This window comes from Anas acuta, chromosome 6 (genome assembly GCF_963932015.1).
Source record: "Anas acuta chromosome 6, bAnaAcu1.1, whole genome shotgun sequence".
Lineage (NCBI taxonomy): Eukaryota > Metazoa > Chordata > Aves > Anseriformes > Anatidae > Anas > Anas acuta.
In genome coordinates, this window is record NC_088984.1 from 36047729 (window position 1) to 36065073 (window position 17345).

The 17345-nt window shown below is 46.2% G+C and overlaps 1 protein-coding gene across 2 annotated transcripts in view; it reads right to left on the reverse strand.

Moving 5' to 3' along the window:
- The window catches only part of TMEFF2 (transmembrane protein with EGF like and two follistatin like domains 2), a 136714-nt gene that overhangs the window by 2216 nt on the left and 117153 nt on the right, over window positions 1–17345 (reverse strand). For both annotated transcript variants that reach the window (XM_068686551.1, XM_068686550.1), the window contains exons 8-9: window positions 4191–4314; window positions 2956–3114 (exon numbers count right to left, since the gene is read on the reverse strand). In XM_068686551.1, the coding sequence (XP_068542652.1) occupies window positions 2956–3114; window positions 4191–4314 (283 nt within the window). The remainder of the gene's footprint in view (window positions 1–2955; window positions 3115–4190; window positions 4315–17345) is intronic.

A 17345-nucleotide genomic window follows, 5' to 3' on the forward strand; every position in this document is an offset into this window, starting at 1 on the left:
TGATTTCACCACGAGCTCGTTGTTCGCTGCCTGCTCCCCAAAAGGCTGCAAACCCTCCCTGAGCGAGCCGAGGAGCCGTCGGTAGCAGGCGCTTGGCTGATTCCTTCAGCCCCACACCCCGTGTGTGCTGACAGCCTCCCGGCCCCCATGTCCCCAGGCGGCCTCTCCGGGTGACCGGGGCTCCCTCTCATGGCCCCACGATGAGGATCTGAGCCAGGTCTGCCCCAGCCAAGCAAAGCGGGGCTGGGGGAAAAGCCTTTGGTGGCAGTTTCAGCCGCCAAAAAGTGCTTCCCCAAAATCTGACGGTACCTACATGGTCACTCAGTCCGAGGTTGAGAGAGATCGATGCAAACATAGAGATTACTCCAATTAAGGCCATGAGAAAGCATCTCTTACCCCAAATACCCGTGTTTTCCTTGCGTAATACGCGATGGCACCGATCGATGGAAGCAAAGATGTGCTCTGGAAAGGCACCAGGGCCAGGTTCTGACACCACCCTGCTCAAATGCAATGCTGCTGGACTTATAAGGATGCTGTGTCTGGGTTTCTTAAGAAGGGTGCTGGCATTCAACCAGAGGTAATAACCACTTACTAAAAACAGAGTGACAGCTTCTCCTCAGCCATAACTTTTACCAGAAGAGCTCTGTGGGCTCCCTTCCGACCCCGGCAGTCACAGCGGTGTGAACGAGGCACCAGAGCTGGGGCTGCCCACCCGCCCTCCGCCCAGGCTTGCTCCCAAGCGCGAGCTCCTCGCCGTGCGACTCACCGCGGGTGAAACGCGTCGCCCATTCATTTTTAATCAAGTTATTCCTTCCCATAAATAAGCTGCTGTGACTAAACATTAGGGAAGCACTAAAAAATGCAAAGCCGTAAAGAAAACTGCTGAGAACCGTTATGCCACCAGGCCGTACCTACGCTGTTCACCATCCTCCTCCGTTCCTGTCGCTGCCTGCCCTTTGCCTTGTCTCTACGCTCAAAGTCCTCTGGCGCAGGGCCCGTGCCGCACTGCTCCATCACCTTCCCCCTGCGCCTCTTGCTCTCTGGTCCCCTATTCCTGCACCCCAGAGCCTTCCTTCTGCTGGCACTAGTGATGAGCAGCCAGGGGGCCAAGCTCCTCAAGGAGCAGAGCCCCTGAAGCCCAAATTAGGGCCTTCCAGCACTGGTGGCCGCCACCTGTATGTGCACCATCGTACAGGTAAGATTTTAGTTGGTAAGATTTTACCAACAGCTAGGAAATTTGCCGTGGTATTCTCATGCAGCTCGAGTGCAGGGCTTGGACACAGTGCACCGAGCTCTTTTGATAAATTAATTAGGTGAAGCTGCACTGAAAAGAGCAGCGAAGGATGTGGCTGTACTGGCCTCTGTCTGCGTGCAGTTTCGCTGCCTTCTCCCAGGAAGCTGTGAGGGTGGTTTTAGCATTTTCAAGAGTTCAGGGCAGGGAGTTCAAACCAGTGCAGGCAGGTTCTCTGAAGCAGATGACTTCAAAAACTCAATTACTTATGCATATGCTGCCACAACGCTCTCCTGTCACATGGATTTCTCTTAAGCCACTTAAGAGTACACTTTTGCAAATGTATCTCAAATCATTATGCCGGGCTGGAGAATGCTCTGCAGTAATTACACGCATTACAGAGAAAAGTCAAAAGATCACAAATTAACTTGGTTACACAGTCTATGGGAAAAGGTAACGTCTCTGTACGAAAACAGGGTGAGAGGTAATTTGCATTGCACTGCCAGATCACACGGCACAGCCTGTCTTCACTCTTCACTCTGAGGCACTTTGATTTACTGCATGAAGGTGCCACAACCACAGTCCCTCAAAAAAAACGTCACCGAGCATTTTTTCCATTATCAGTTACTACACCACCTTCTTCTTCCCACACAACCCGTTTGGTTGTTTGAATTCCTTCTGCAAATACCCTCGCAATATTATCCATTGCCTCTTCCAGCATCTAGCATTGGGTTGATGGCCTCAGCTTAGCCGAAAAAACACCTCGGTTTCATCAGATGGTTTTGTTTTATGCCTTTAGGCCAGAGAAGGATTTATGAATTTATTTATTTATTTTTTTTGTCTTTTCCAGGAGGAAACGCTACACTTGTCTTCCAGCCAGGCAGTGCAACAGAGGGAGTGAAATATATTAGAAATTCTATTTTCTACAGAGTTGTGATACCTGGCTTTTACTTTCTTGTCTTTTTTTATAGAAATGTATTTCTCAAAGAGTGCTGTATCGGTGCTGCCAGCTGAGTGAATTTAACCTTGTGATTTCTGAGGGAAGCCTGAAAATGCCTGAAGTTCAGAACTCACCCCCGACCCTCCCAGAGGCAATCAAAGTTCACAGGGAAAGCACACGTGGAGGGACCGTGTTTATCCCTCCCTTCTGAGCCACCTTGGGGCCGTTGTTTCCATTCAAATAAACCCTTCCTCCTCATTAAAAAATAATTTAACACGTGGCTTGGTGTGCCACCCTCTAGTTTAGACCTTAAACATGTGCAGTACCTTTGAACATGTATACAAGCCTAATGAAATCATTTAATCAATGGGATTGCAAACAGGCTTTAAAGTTTGTATGCTTTGCCTGATTAGGACTAAGGGAATGGGCCCTTGAGGAAACCAGATGGAGATATGATTAGTTTTATTAAGTGTTGATCCAGCTGCCGTGTTTATATCCCCCTTATTTCTATGAACAATATTTGTCCAAGCATCTGAATACAAAAAAGGAACCTTCATTTGCTGTAGGCACCATCGCCACCTAAGTTTGATTAAAAAGGAAGTAAAAATGCAGTCTGAACAATAAAGGAGCTCTGGCTGGTGGGACCAGGCGATATCACCTGTTGCTGGTGAACTGAACGGTATTTGTTATCACAAGTGTCACTGCAGAAATCTGTATAATCAGCGCATAAAGCAGGAAAAAAATGTCCTTTTTTTTTCTATTGCAAAGTATCAGAGATACTGACCTTGTAATACAGAGGACTACAACACAGATGATAGCAATCTGGATAGTTCCAATCACAGCTGCTATTAAGACATACTGAAATCGTACTGGACCTGGAACCACATATAAAACGCTGTAGTCCTTTTTTTCACAGTGTTGTCCAGTGTAGCCGGCATCGCACCTGAAACGAAAAATACTTCTTCCAGTTACACCTGCTGATTTTGAACAACTCTGAAACAAAGTCTATCTAAAACAGAAATAAATAACCAGTGGCTTAAGCACAAGCTTATGCATTTTCTTTTTGCAGGGTGGGTCCTCAGCAAGAGCACTGGTGCCGCCTTGGATGTCTCATAGGGAAGGCTCCAAGTCCTGTGCCACTGAGGTCTGTGAGTGTGAACCACAGAGGCTGTGCTGGGAGGTGCCCAAAGGACCAGGACTCATCTAGCACCGCGTGGAAGCACTCGCACATCAGAAAAAGAATCCATTTAGTACCTCGCACAACATATTTTAGATTTCTCCCTTTCTTTGGGGAGGTGGGGGAGGGCTGAAAGCCATCTAGTTGTGGCTCCTTATGCAGATTACCCCTAAGGAGGTGATAAGCAATCATCCAAGCTCCATATGAAATGTGATTAGATGTTCCTGCAAGTGGATACATCATTTACATTTTGTCTGGCTGCTATAAAAAACCCCGTGGTGATGCTGCAACCATCCACCCCAGCGCCGCCCGCTGCGCTGCTCACCGGTTCCCGTCCCGCGGCCCCGCACCCCGCCTCTGTGATTCTGGGGAACGGGCAGCGGCTTTCCCCTTCAGCTCTGTTTCCACTAAAAAGCCCATGCAGGAAGAAGCAAAAGTTGGTCAACAGCAGCAGCAGCCACAGTGCTTTCACCACTCCTCCTCCTCCTGCCCTGACGTCCTCCAAAGCCACCTCCCAGCCTGGGGGACCTCCTTAACCCCATCTTGCTGCCCCACCACACTGGGGGCACCCCTCTCCTTCAGACCGAGGGCGGCTGCCTGTGCACTTTGTGCTTTTTCAGAAATATTTAAAGACCCCTGGAGGTTACCGAGTGTTTTTACATAACTCAATACCGCTTTGCCACATAGAGCAGGGACTTTGTTGAGTAATTAAATCCCAATCCATTTTGCAGCACAAAGGGCCGAGGTTACCATCATTTTCCATAGATTATCTACAGTAAGTGTTTTTGTAAGTTGGTATTTCTGTGTGTGTGGCTTTCCCTCCTCAGCAGGACAAGGGTTACCTGCAGGACGGCTCCAGCATGTTAGTGGAGTGCTCACACTTGCCGTGCATGCAGAAGCCGTTGTAATGCTCTGGACAGGGGATGTAGATCCCTCGTGCACTTTCTTCCAGTTTATTTGCATTCTCTGTGAAGAGAGGTGAAGGCAACGTTAACCTGACAGCACAGGGCAAGGTGAAGAACACAACGTATGAAAGAGAGGAAAATCAAAAGGAGGAGATGCGGAAGATGTTGTTTATGTGAAGCAAGACAAGGTTTGGCATCTTGAAACAGGTGCTCAGGCAGGAGAAAAATAAACTGATGCAGACGCAGAGCTTTGCAGGGCTTTCTGTCATTCTTCTGCATAGCTAATTCCTGTTGAGTTACAGCAAATGAGACGCCAGAAAAACAAAATTTGACTATTCCCAAACTGATTACAGAGCTGCACATGAAAGATGCTCAATCATTTCTATTACCCTCTACAGATTGCCCCCTCACCCCCAGGCAAGGCTTGTTTTGGCTTGAAATATAATCTAGGATGCACTCCTCTTCTATTTGGGAGAAGACATAATCACAATATTTCACAGTTACCAGAAACAATTTTTTCCACGTAACCAGTGCTTATCGTATCTCAAACAATAACAATCCTTTTCCTGTGATAGCGTCATCTAGATATGATTGTTTAAAAAAAAAAAAGGAGAAAAACTTTGTGATGTCTAAGGAAATGCCACTTGCACACTAGTGAGCTGAGACACTTGCACCCTCCCAACGAAGTCCCTGGGTGCTAAGGCCCAGCTGCAGTCCGTGCCGTGCCCCTCAGCCACTTGGCCGGCCGCAGGCATGCCAAGGCATCCTCCCACCTGTGGGAAGCGCGTGCGGCAGCTCCAAGACTCAGATTTTCAGAAAGAATTCCTTTCCTGTTGCTGCTGTCCACGGAGAGTTTTAAGAGTCCCTGACAACTTGCGCTAATAAAGTAGGTGATGTTGTCCTTACGTTAAGACAGACAAGGACAAGCTCCCAGAAAACAGGAATGACAGGGCACCCTCTACATCCCTTTAGAGAGCACGAACTGCTCTTTCATCTCCAAGACTTTCAGGACATTTCAGGATCAAGCACGACATTCTCCTCTTTGGGAGAGATGAAAGAACAGGGTTGAAGGGACAGGAGGAAGCAATGCCAGACTTTATTTCACAGCCCTAGCTGTTTTCTCTCAACCTCCAGAAGAAATCTGCAGCAAACACAAAAGCACAGCCCACGAAGTCAGAAACCGAACCAAGAGTGCTGCATTTCCACCTTTTTTATTTAACAGAAGGGACTCGGTTCCTATGCTTCCATGAGGCACTCCAGCCTGCGGGTCCCCAGGGAGGCACAAGCAGACACCGAGCTAGTAGCACTGGTCTCCAGGAGAACCCCCAAAAATGCTGATGTCCCAGGACTTGTTGGGCTCCATCCACGTGCAGTGCCCCGTGCTGGACCTCTGCTATGGTCCACATTCAAGTATGTCTAAGGAAAGGTTGGACACGGTGCTTAGGTACATGGCTTAGTGGGTGGGATCAGCGGTAGGGTGATGGTTGGACCGGATATCTTGGAGGTCTTCTCCAACCTTAATGACTCTAGGATTCTGTCCTGGAAAGTGCAGAAAGAAGTAAGGGATCCTTACTAACCTGCATTTTTTTTCTATTGCTTCTACTTGTTTCCTTCAAGTCTTCCTCTGGTGGAAGTTTGCTTCCTTTCTGCAGAACAGGAGCGTGCTCTGCGTGCCTGTGTGTTGGGCTCCAGTCCTTCCCTCCTAGGGACCGCGACATCTGCGTGATGCCTGCGCATCGGCACCAGCCAGCGTCAGGATCCCACCCTCAGATTAGCCAGCAGTGTTACTAAAACAGTCAGATACCATTTGGTTTCGGTTTTATAAAGGCATGCTCCAAGATGGTGAGGGAAATTGTTATTTTCGGGCCAGCCCGATCCGCCAGGACCTGAGAGGGGGGTGCAGATGCTTTCCACCGTGTGTAGGCCGGGAAAGAGAGGAGCGATTTTCCCTCTTCCCACAGTCGTGTGGGTAGAAACCGTGTCTTCCTTAAAAGGGTCTCTAGCACACTTTTAAGCAAATCTAGGATCCCACAGAACTTGTAATTACACCTACAGTGTAATGTTAGGCTGGAAAAAAATGCTTTGCTGAATTAAAATGCAATGGCCTTAGGCCTTCCTAGCGCTTGAACAAGAGAAACATTTCACAACATATCACCTGGCTAGGAACAAACCACAAAATTCAGACATGGGCTGTCTGTAGACTCTTGCTTTGACTGCTGACTCTTCTAGAGCAGTTAGAAACTGAACATAAAGGCAGAGAGGGTGGAAAAGTTTTATTTTAGTTCAATCTGCCACTCAGTCATTCAGAAGGAGACCACTATAAAGGCACCGTTTAGTTCAGACTAAGAAGTGCCCCTTTTCTTCAGGCACATTTTGAATTCCCCCCAAATCTTTCCCCAGCCTCAAAACAGGTTCTTTTTCTCGTTACACAAAACATCTTCTCAGACTCAAAACTGAGATCCAGACCCCGAGACGGGCTTTAGCAGTTCCCTCACACTGAGCTGCCGGCTCTTCGTTTCTGAGGGCACCGGGCCCTGTTCAGTGACACAGCCATCGAGGAGGCAGCAGCTGTCATCAACACATCCCAGGGCCTACATGGGTGGTACCAACTGCGGGACAAGAACTGTAAATCATTTCTAAAAAGGGAGGCTATGAAGGAAAACATGCTTCAAATATGAACGATGGAAGAACTCGACAAAGTTCACGAAATGAAAACTAGGCATTAAGTCCAATAAATTACAATTCGCCCCCCCCTTATTATAATTTTGGATTACTTATACATTCAGTGCTGGAGGCAATCCTCGTTAATCCTCACAGCACCACCGAACTAAGGAGCCCCTCCACCACACCAGCCTCATGCCTACGAAGAGCAGAGCCTAACTACGACGCTGCCCACTTTCTGCCACGCACTCACCGAGCAATGCTACGGACCAAAGGCACAGCTACCCAGGCTGCAGGAATGCTAAATTCAGCAGCAACTCCTCAAGCATCAGGCTTGTGGCACTGTAATTGGCAACTACGTGCACCAGAAGGACGAATTCGTGTGTTTTTCTGATGGCCAGAATTTGAGACAGAAAGGTGCAAAGCCTAAAGATAAAATTGGACTGACTCGGCCCATCTTTCTTGTCTCCGGACAAATGTAATTCCCGCCACAATCCTCAAAATGCTTCTCCTCTTGATTTTAGAAAGAAGAACACCCTCACCCCCCAGATAACAGTATTCACGAACTTTTTTCTTGGAGCATTTTCCTGACAGAAAATGCCAGTGTGATGAAACCAACATCTTTGCATTTCTGCAACATTTTTTTGCGTCTTTAGCCTAACATGACATTTCATATTGTGCACATCTTTTGTTGCTGTCAGAACATGACATGATAGCCTATCATATGAGATATACTAGTCAAAACAGATTATTTTTAAATGCATTGAGGCCAGATGCTACTTTGTGTAGACTGAAGCAGCTTATCATCTCGAGTACTAGAAGAGTCTCCTAGTTGAACATTGCTCTCCAACCTTTTTTTGTGGATGGCAGGGACATGCTGAGACGATGAGCTGTTTTGCTGGGGTAGGAAATTGGGTCCTGGAAATTATCCGGTGTGACTGATCTTCGTTCTCCTGCTGGATTATCTTCTGAGAAGTTATACAAATTATTTAAAGCTATCTTGTCTAAATTCCTTAACATATGGGGCTGTTAAAAAATAAAAAGAAAAAATAAAGGAAGAATTGTTTCAAATATGCTTTGTATTATTTTAATTTCTGGTTTAACTATATGCCTTCCTTTCAAGGTTTTTGGAAACTGAATGTGCACCGTGAGGATTCTCAAGCAAGTTTCTCAGTGAAGGCTGAAAACCAAACCATGAAGCAGGCTGTCCAGCTGTGGGAGCTGACTTTGCAAGTGATGAAAACAAGGCAGCCAAACTACTCAAGAAGGCAGACGTGTGGAGCTTCTGTTACACAACTGAATGTTTGGAGCAGCTCCACTGACAAAGGAATAAATCCATTAGTGCCCTTGATGAGGATTACATGAAGTACTGCCTGAAGTGCACAGCAAATTCCTCCCAGGCGTAAGTCCCTGCAATCCACTTTGGAGAAAGTAGATAAAAATCTAGGCAAAAATAGGATTCTTATGTCCAACAATTGACTGCCAGGCACTTAACAATCAATTGTGCAGGGCTATTAATTCTGTTGTTCTTCAGGTTTGAGTCAGGGAGACTTTCCATATGGCTTCAGGAGGGCCACAGCCTGTAAACTCTCACGTTAGCATTTACAAGGCTGTGGAGCTTATGGAAATAATAACCGATAACTATGATAAAATATCGGCTCAAGTACAGTGCTAATACTTTGTGTACAGTCATCACGCGACCGAGAGAGGTCCTGCAAATGCAAATATACACATATATTTTACCAAATAAAGGAGGAGATGGTAACTGATGTGCAGTGAGAAGTATTTTGAGGCCTATCTCATTGGAGACAGTGGTTAAGGAGAATTGACTTAATAATTTAAATCTTTTAATACTGCTGAGGTCAGGCACGTCGGCAGCCAAAAGCTCTCACTGATACTGAGGCGCTGACTCCTTACACATCACATTTTCAGAGGATTTATAAAGGGGGAAGGGATTCTTGGGTTAAATATACATCCTTAACCTTCTCAACCCCTTTTGGAAGTCTGCTCCCCCCTTCTACATCCTTGGCAGCTCTCCCAAAAGGACGCTGCCTAGAGCATAGCACTGGAAACTTATTTAACAAAGCTCTTCTGATCTGTGTGAGAGACAATTCTTATCTGAAATCAAAATAAAGGTCCAGAGAGCGCTGCCCTGTGGCACATCAGCAGAGGATGCCCTGAGGTTTGTTGGAGTGACTGGCTGCGGGTGGCAGCCCGTATCCCGCGGCTGAGCCGAGGGACAGGTCACGCTGCTCATCTGCAGGCCTCGCAGAGTAAGCATCTGCTGCTCTTTTTGGGGAAAAGGGACTCGGCAACATTTGCAGTATCTGCTGCAATTCCAAGGTGCCGCTGTGAGATCAGGAGGAATGAGGTGAGAACGGTGTCAGGTCGGAAAGCGCAGAGCTGCTTTAGCAGGCTTGCTGCTACCTTCCCCTCTGCTATCAGCCACCAGGAACTGAGGCCCCACAGCAACTTCAAGCAGTAAGGAAGGAGCCCTTCAACAGGCTTCCTCCGTACCTGCAATGAAGACGTGTACTGAGAAATCCTGGCTCTGCTGTTCACCAGCACGGCCCTGCCTTGCAGTCGCAGCTGCTCCGACCTGACCTATTAGTTATCCTGATGCAGTCTGTTCCTTTCGTCAAAAACCTTGTGAGCACCTTGTTGCTCACCATCGTGCGAACAGAGCGTCTCCTTACACGGAAGGCAAGATGCTTGGGTAGGCGTTGGACTGGAAATTTCGGAGGAAGTGCTTGCTGCCACTTGAGAGGGGATTCACCAGCCCACTCTCCCTGTGAGCTGGTGGAGGTGAGACACCAAATGGCAGCGGAAAATGTCTGGCACCAGTATGCTGTAGCCCTGGGCTAAATGCATCCTGCAGCCACCCAAGTACACATTTCAAGCTAATCTTTCCGCATAAAGCACACAAAAAAATACCGTCCCCGTATTAGCTACTTCACCAAGAGGAAAAAAAAGGAATGGAACCTTATGAATTAAATTACATTCACTCCTTTTCTCAGGCAGAAAATAGGCTTGCTCAACACAGTAATTTATTAATTTTAAATGTCCCCATGCAAATGAGTTTCCTGGAATAAGCTAGCATCCACTTTCCTTTTTAAAAATAATCTAGTGCTTTTTACATTTGAGATGTCCTGATACACTTGGAAAAAAAATACTGTGCTCCGTCTTTTGCAGCAGTGTATCACAATTATTCGACCTGCTGCCAATTAGTAATAGAAACTAATGAATTAAGACACATAATCACAGATGTTCAAATGGACAACAAAATACTTGAAGCCTGTGGGCAGATATCTACGGGCTATGGCATATATGTTAAAGCTATCTCGGGACTTTAGAAATTCAAGAGTACTTTCACTGACGCCTGTGAATGTTTCCTTCCTTTTTTTTTTTTTTTTTTAACCTTCTTTTGTGTTTTTCTCTGGCCACAGCCCATCCATATTCACTGGCTAGGCACAGATGCCTCATCCTAGAGGCTGCACAGACCCCCAGCGCTTGAGGCTCTACCCACACGAGCAGCTGCTGTGCCACGAGGTGCAGCGCGACCCCACAGCAGCACGGCCGCACAAGCCCATGCCAACCTCCACCGCTCACTCCCCATGCTTTTGGGGACAAACCGGACTTTTTAAGATCACCACTGTAAGGGCACATCTCAGGGCCTGCCATCATTTCCGTGGATGTAATTTAATGACGCGAGGCCTTATTGGGGATGTATCAAAGCCCCGGGCAGAGGGGACCTGACAGTCTGCGCTTTCTTCTTTTGTTCCAGGATTGAATAAATCTGCGTTAACACCGTTCCTAGAATAGATTAAATCCTCCTTTGTGCTAACTCAGCTAATCTTTGGTTTCGGCATGATGTCCCCGTCACTCAGGTCCCCCCACAGGAGCCGCTTCCTCCCCGTTCGGGAAGCAGCCGAGCAGCCAGGTCTCGTAAAGGACTAAAGCAGCACTTTTTGTGCACATTTCAGTGCACCTCCAGAAAAGGGATTCTCTGCACTGTGCATGCAACAGGGGCAGTACCCGGGCTCAGCACCCAGCCCTCTGTCCCTGTCGTGCAGCACTTACCAACACCCAGGTCTCCTCCAGAGCAAACTCAGACAGCAGCAATTCCAACACCAAGCGGCAGAGCAACATTAGTTAACTTAGTTAAGTGGTGATTAAGGAACAAAACTCCTCGAAGCTGACCGAGTGGTGTCCCGCTGCTTCTGCTTTGTGTGCTACCATGCAATTTCTATATCAAAGCCGCCTTGCTAGTGCAGCACTGGAGAGCAGCTTATTTATATGTAGATGCAGCTATATGACATTTCCAAATGCCAGACATTTGCATATGAAGGTTCCACATTTTTTTCCCCTTTGAGTAAACAGAGCCTGCTGCGACTCCAAAGCAATGCCTTCAGTAAAGCCGAGCTTTCTCAGAACCGTCCTCCTGAAGAGGCCAAAAAGCCCTGAAACAACTCATTTTCAAAACTTGGCAGCCTTAGCTATCAATACAGCCTATGGGCAGGTCTTCTGCCTTACAGCTCTACCTTTGATAGCGAACAGGGAGCATGGAGAGCAGAACTGCAAGACCTCAAGATTTCCTATGAAACGGCTGAAGATCTGCAATATAAATCAGGATTTGCAAATAGGCCTCAGACATCTGATAGAACTTGTGGCTGTCCTAAAAAAGGCGGTGGGACATGCTCATTACAGCTACGAAGACAGCATTGATTTTTGTTGCTGATCTTCCACTTCTGAACAAGAGCAGGAGATTGTTGCAAGATTGTGGCACCTGGGGGTCACCAGAAAGTGTGGGAGCGCTGGTGGCACTTGCAGCAGATCTTGGAGTAACCAGGAATCAGCTGGGGCTCTCACTGCTGTCTCAGCTCAGCTCCACGGTGGCAAGAAGACAGCCCCCAAGTCCTCCCACCCTGCCGAGGGGAGGAGGAACCACCTCCTGAACTCAGCCTGCTGCCGGGTGCCGACAACAGCAGCTTTCTGATTGTAACAACAGGCACAGCAGCCCCCAGAAGTCACCTCTAACCACGGCTGCAGCCCTGTTCATCGTGGCTTTTAGAGTTTCACCCATCTGCCACTGCTGCTAAAGGACTTCACCTCCCTGACTGGCGGATAGCATCGATGTGACAAATGGGACGAAGGGCCAGAAAGCTGATAAATACTTTTGATACAACCCTAAAAATAGTGACGGGATATTTGTACCCTCCTGACACTTCGCCAGCAGTAGATGGATATGCACGAGCTGAGTTTTAAGACGGGTGTCAAAGATATTGATGTGTGGAGGGAGCTGGATCGTTCGGCCGGCTCCGCCACGGGGGACAGCTGCGTGACGGATGGTGCTTCCCTCACCCGGGAATGTGTGTGGAGAGGGGGCCAGGGGGCTGTGCCGCTTGTGCCCATGCAGAAATAAAGGATCCTGGTTGCAATGGCAGCTTTGCCCACCGAGGGCAAATTCACTTTAGGATTTCTGACCCACCTCTAGAAATATGTAAGTCAAGCTTGCTTTTTTCTCTCCTTTCCAGGCCTTTCAATAATGTTTACTCCAAGGGCCACAGATTCACACACACCATCCCAATGGCCTCAAGCTATTCCCTCTTTGGCACCCGTGAAGGTGGCTGGCAGGAATTTTCACATTGCTGCAACTGGTGACTCTTCCAATATTTAAGTACCATGTTGATGAGAATTGCTTTTAAGCAATTTAACCGTGGATTAACAAAGCACATTTTCATGTTTGCACGGAGATGTACTTATCATCTGTATTTACCTGATTATATTCATAGGAACACACACACATTATGTAACAAGATTCTGCATTTCCATCAATCCTCACCCCGTCTCTTCAGCGATGTGAGTGGCTTTTACTGGCAGAAAGATCGGGCAGACAATCAATGAAACAAAGCAGGAGCTTCATTTTGAGACACTGCTGCAAATAAAAGCACACCCTAATCCAATTACCAGGCTGTCCCCTAATTTCCAATAGGAACTCCAGGTCTGAATGGATTGTTTTCTGCTGAGATCAATGGATGGCATGAGGCAGTATTTGAAAAGGTCTCCGACTTATTTTTAGGCCTGCCAGCATGATGTTATAAGAGGTTAGTGTTTGGTTGCACGCTTCAAGCAAGCTCAAAAAATTACAGCTGAGAGCGAACATGAATGGCAAACCTGCCAGAGAGGTCTGATGGCAGGCACGGAGACGGAAAGGTTAGCCCAGGTACGTGACAGACTGGACAAGCAACGTTGTTTTAGCTGCAGGGCGTCTCCTTCAACCCTTTTGACAACCTGAAGCCCTATTCACAGCCCTATTTTTGCACTAACTTTATATTCCATTTTGACTCTTAAAGGCAATTTTTTCTTCTTCTTTTTTTTTTTCCATTTTATTTTTTTCAGGGGGGTCTTATGTCTGTAAGGTGCTTCCAAGCCTCAGAGAGATAACCAAAAGCTCCCTTCCCTCCTTTTTGTTCTTTTCCAAGGTAGCATCTGTGCTTGTAAGAACACGGTTCCCGAGAGAATTAACCCAGGAAACGGAAGAAAGAGCTGTACATTTGTAAGAAAACAGGAGACTGAAGTAAAAATGCCCAGCTCCTGCTCATGGTCTTTTGAAGGCGTCTTGAACCACGTGCCTTGCAAATCCCTTGTGCAACCCTTGGTTATTTTAGTTACCAGAACGTGACCCTGAATGGCCCAGGACTATTCAAGAGAGATGATGTTGACTGATGTTGACTAACAAGCATGGTTTCAACCTAGCTTGTCACTGCTTTTGTTCAGATTATACAGAAAAGTAAATACATTTTATTGGCGTGTTGCTCAGCTGTGATCATTCCTCTGCACTGAGCAAAGCACTGCACTTTTGGAAGGATGAATCCTGCTCAGTTTGCTGGCCTCGGTTTTATTCACCTGTCTCCCCTGAGGAATGAATCATAAAACTGATGGCAGTGGCCTACAACTTTGCTTTCTGTATCTGCCCAGTTAAAATCTTTTGCAACACCTGAGAGGATTGTTTTTTAGCAGACCGTGTGTTAGAAATTCCCACTCAGCAGTGAGGAGTTCAATATATTTATTTCCTTTCCCATGCCTCAAGCTGGAAAGAAGCCGAATGGGGAAAAAAAAAAGGGCAATTTCTGGAAATGGAAAATTTAATAAGAATGAAGATGGATGAAAAAAGGTCCAGAGAAATCAGGAAGCCACTTAAATTCAGTGGTCATTCTCCCAGTAGTCTCAACGAGGCCCGGATTTTACCTCCTGCCTCTTTAAATCTTATCCCCTCTTCCAACCGTATTTTAAACCACACAGCTGCCATCCTTCTGCCCAGCCAAGGCCCTGTAAATCACTGAAATACAGGGTAGGAAAAAAAAAAAAATCTGCAGTGCCAGATGTGTCTAAAAACAGTCAGAGTTCTCGTCGAGGCAAGCTGCAGAGGAAGATGTTTAGCATACATTATGCCTGACAAAACACTGATAGTTTATCAGTTTGGTATTATCGACCAACAGCAAGCCCCTTCCATGGCTCCTTCATTTGCAGAGCACACAGGCAGGCTAGACTTATGCTACTTGATTTCAGAAGGATATTTTTTACCTAATCCTTTCCCATCCCAGCTTGATGGAAGCATGCTTCCATTATTAAATGAAATCGTAAATGAAATACCCCGGGGAGGGGGTGTTTTTGTTGTACACCTGACACAGCTTTAAACCACAGATGAAAGAGGGAGATTAAAACCATAGGGAGGGTTTTAATTTTTTTTTTTTTCCCATCTAAAAAAATATTTTGCCGTTATGTAACGCTGTCTAAAATGGATAAGGCTGGTCAGAGCAGCAGCGGGCAAAGAAATGCATTTCAATTCAGCGCTGATAAAATTATGAAACGCGCCGCCACCGGTTACATAACAGCACATTTCGGGTGCAGCTGCTGCATTTGCAGGAGGGGAGTTTCACGCCACCCGAACACTGATGGGTACACGCTAAAATGACAGCCCGAGGCGGGGAGAAGTCACCTTGCTAAGCAGGTAGATGCTGCTTTTGAACCTTGGTTTATCACAGTGCTTCCTCCTGCTCGGCGGTACGGGTGTGTGCCTGGCAACTCCACAGCTGGGCTTCTCCCGAGTCCAGAGGAATGCTCCTTTGGCAAGAAGGAGTGGAGAAAGGGGAGCTGGCATTCAAATGCTGCATCTCCCACAGCCTTGCCTACTTCCTATAAGCACAATCCTTTTTTCTTATGACACAACTTTTTGTCGCTAGCGGTTTCAGTGTCTAATACACAAAATATTAGGAAACAGGAAAAGAACAGATACATTGCATTGCCTGGCCCATCAGCGCACCATGCGCGTTTTAGCAGATATGTTCGATGAAAAAAGTGGGACCGTTCAAAAGTGAAAGAAGTAAAGGGAAAATAATATTTCCGTCTTTAATTTCTTCGCAAAAATATACTAAGCTAGGCAAAAACTGCTACTTTTCTCCATATAGCCTATTTCTGAAGGTCTCCCAGTTCCTTCTTCTCTTCCCCAACCAAATTTCTTTTCATTTTGCCAGATGCATTTGTAATTCCCGTGTCTAGGCTAAACCCTTACTTATCTTTAGGTTTAGGTTACCATTTCAGGTGTCGAAATGAGCAAATTATCTCATGTTTGTATTGTAACTTGACATGATGATACTCCTTCTAAGAAAGATGTTTTTGGCAGTTCCGAGTAGCAACTTTCCTTAATATACAACTTATTTATTACAACTGTCATATACTTTCATCTCATGATATTTTGACATCTAACATTTCATAAAGAATGCCAAAATACCCATGAAACAAAATTCTGAAGAAATTCAGTTCCATGAATATTTCAAAATATTTTTTTTACATTTCAGACTAGATCAAACACGAATATTTAAACGTTGATGTTTCCTGAAAATGGATATTTCAGCAGCTCATTACAACTTTAACTCTCAAATCCTTGGGAAGAATTCCTAACAGCAGATTTTCAGAGACGAGGCCTGAAATAGAGCTGCCAAGCATAAAAATATACCACGGTACTCCTCGGTTCCCATTAACTAATTCAAATTAGTGTTGTGGATGGCAAACAGCTGCTGGGCACCATCTTGAGCAGCAGCCTTCAAGGACAGCTCTTGAGCTAATCAGAGCACATGGAGCCCAGAGGAAGGCTGAAACCGAGGGTGAGAGAAATTCCTCCCCAAATGCCGACAAAGCTGACATCGACTGGGTCTGGGCCCACTTGCAGTAAATTTAACCATGGGTCTGTGGAAGCTATTTTGTGGCTAGGCCTTGCAGTCCTGCTGCAATGACAGCGCCCATGTGCTCTGAGGGGCCATGCATTATGGCAGGTATTCCAGGTGTTCAAGGAAGCTTTCTAGGGGGGTTATAGACCACGCTGCTGGTTCTTCATTTCCAAAACCCTCTGAAAACAAAGGCTGGGAAGAAACAGATCCCATGACTGGTTTTAAGTAGAGCATAACTGCGTGAGTGACAACCATGTTGCTGTTTTTCTGAGGGTCCCCTCCTGTATTTGTTTTTTCTGTATATCCCTTGCCTGAGGTGATCCTATTTAGAAGGAAGGTGTCTGGTTAAGGACAGCTCAAGGAACCAGGCCTGCTTCAAGTGGTGTTGAGTTTTAGGGATCACAATTTCACGTGGAAGCAGCAAGGCCTCTTCTTTCTCCTGCAGGCTCTGCCTCCCTGGGAGTTTATTCACGCCTCTGACCAAAATATGGAGCAGAGGATGAAAGATAAGCAGGTTTGTATTTGCCCAGGAAGGTAAATTTCTATATTCCAAATACAATAAAACACTGAGAAATGATACCTGTTTATGGACTGCGACACAAATGGAAGAACCTGTAGGAATGCCTACGTGAGCCCTGGTCTGCTCATCCCTATAGCACACACCGTTCTGTTTTTATCCATAACCTTTAACAAAGCAAAATGTTACAGAGGACTGGTTACACAATGGTGTAAGAAAATAACAACACATAAGGTACTCAGTCCTGGGGAAGCAAGAAGTGGGAGACAGTGCGTGGAGCGAAATTCACGAATCTTGAACAGTTTGGAAGTAAACTGATAGAAGAATATACAGTATTACCAGCTCCACCCCTGCCCCCAAACCTTGATGAAGCTTGACAACTGAATTCATTTTCAGGACTTAAATGTTTCAGGGAAGCTGGTAACAGCAGAATAGCCTAGTCCAACTTTACGGTTTCAGGCTGCCCATGCCCGTCTTGATGCTGCAAGGCGGTGTTTGCTTTTCCTGTTCACTCCCTGCAGACCAAATTCTTAGCCTGGACATAATGTATTTTCAGGTTACCGTGCTTGTGCCCAAATGAAATAGCTTTTATTATAAAGTTCATTCACAACATTACTGAATTTGTTTATTAGGGGTAAAAGCATAAACTGATTCGCAACTTCTGATTCACATTCATTAGTGACTAAA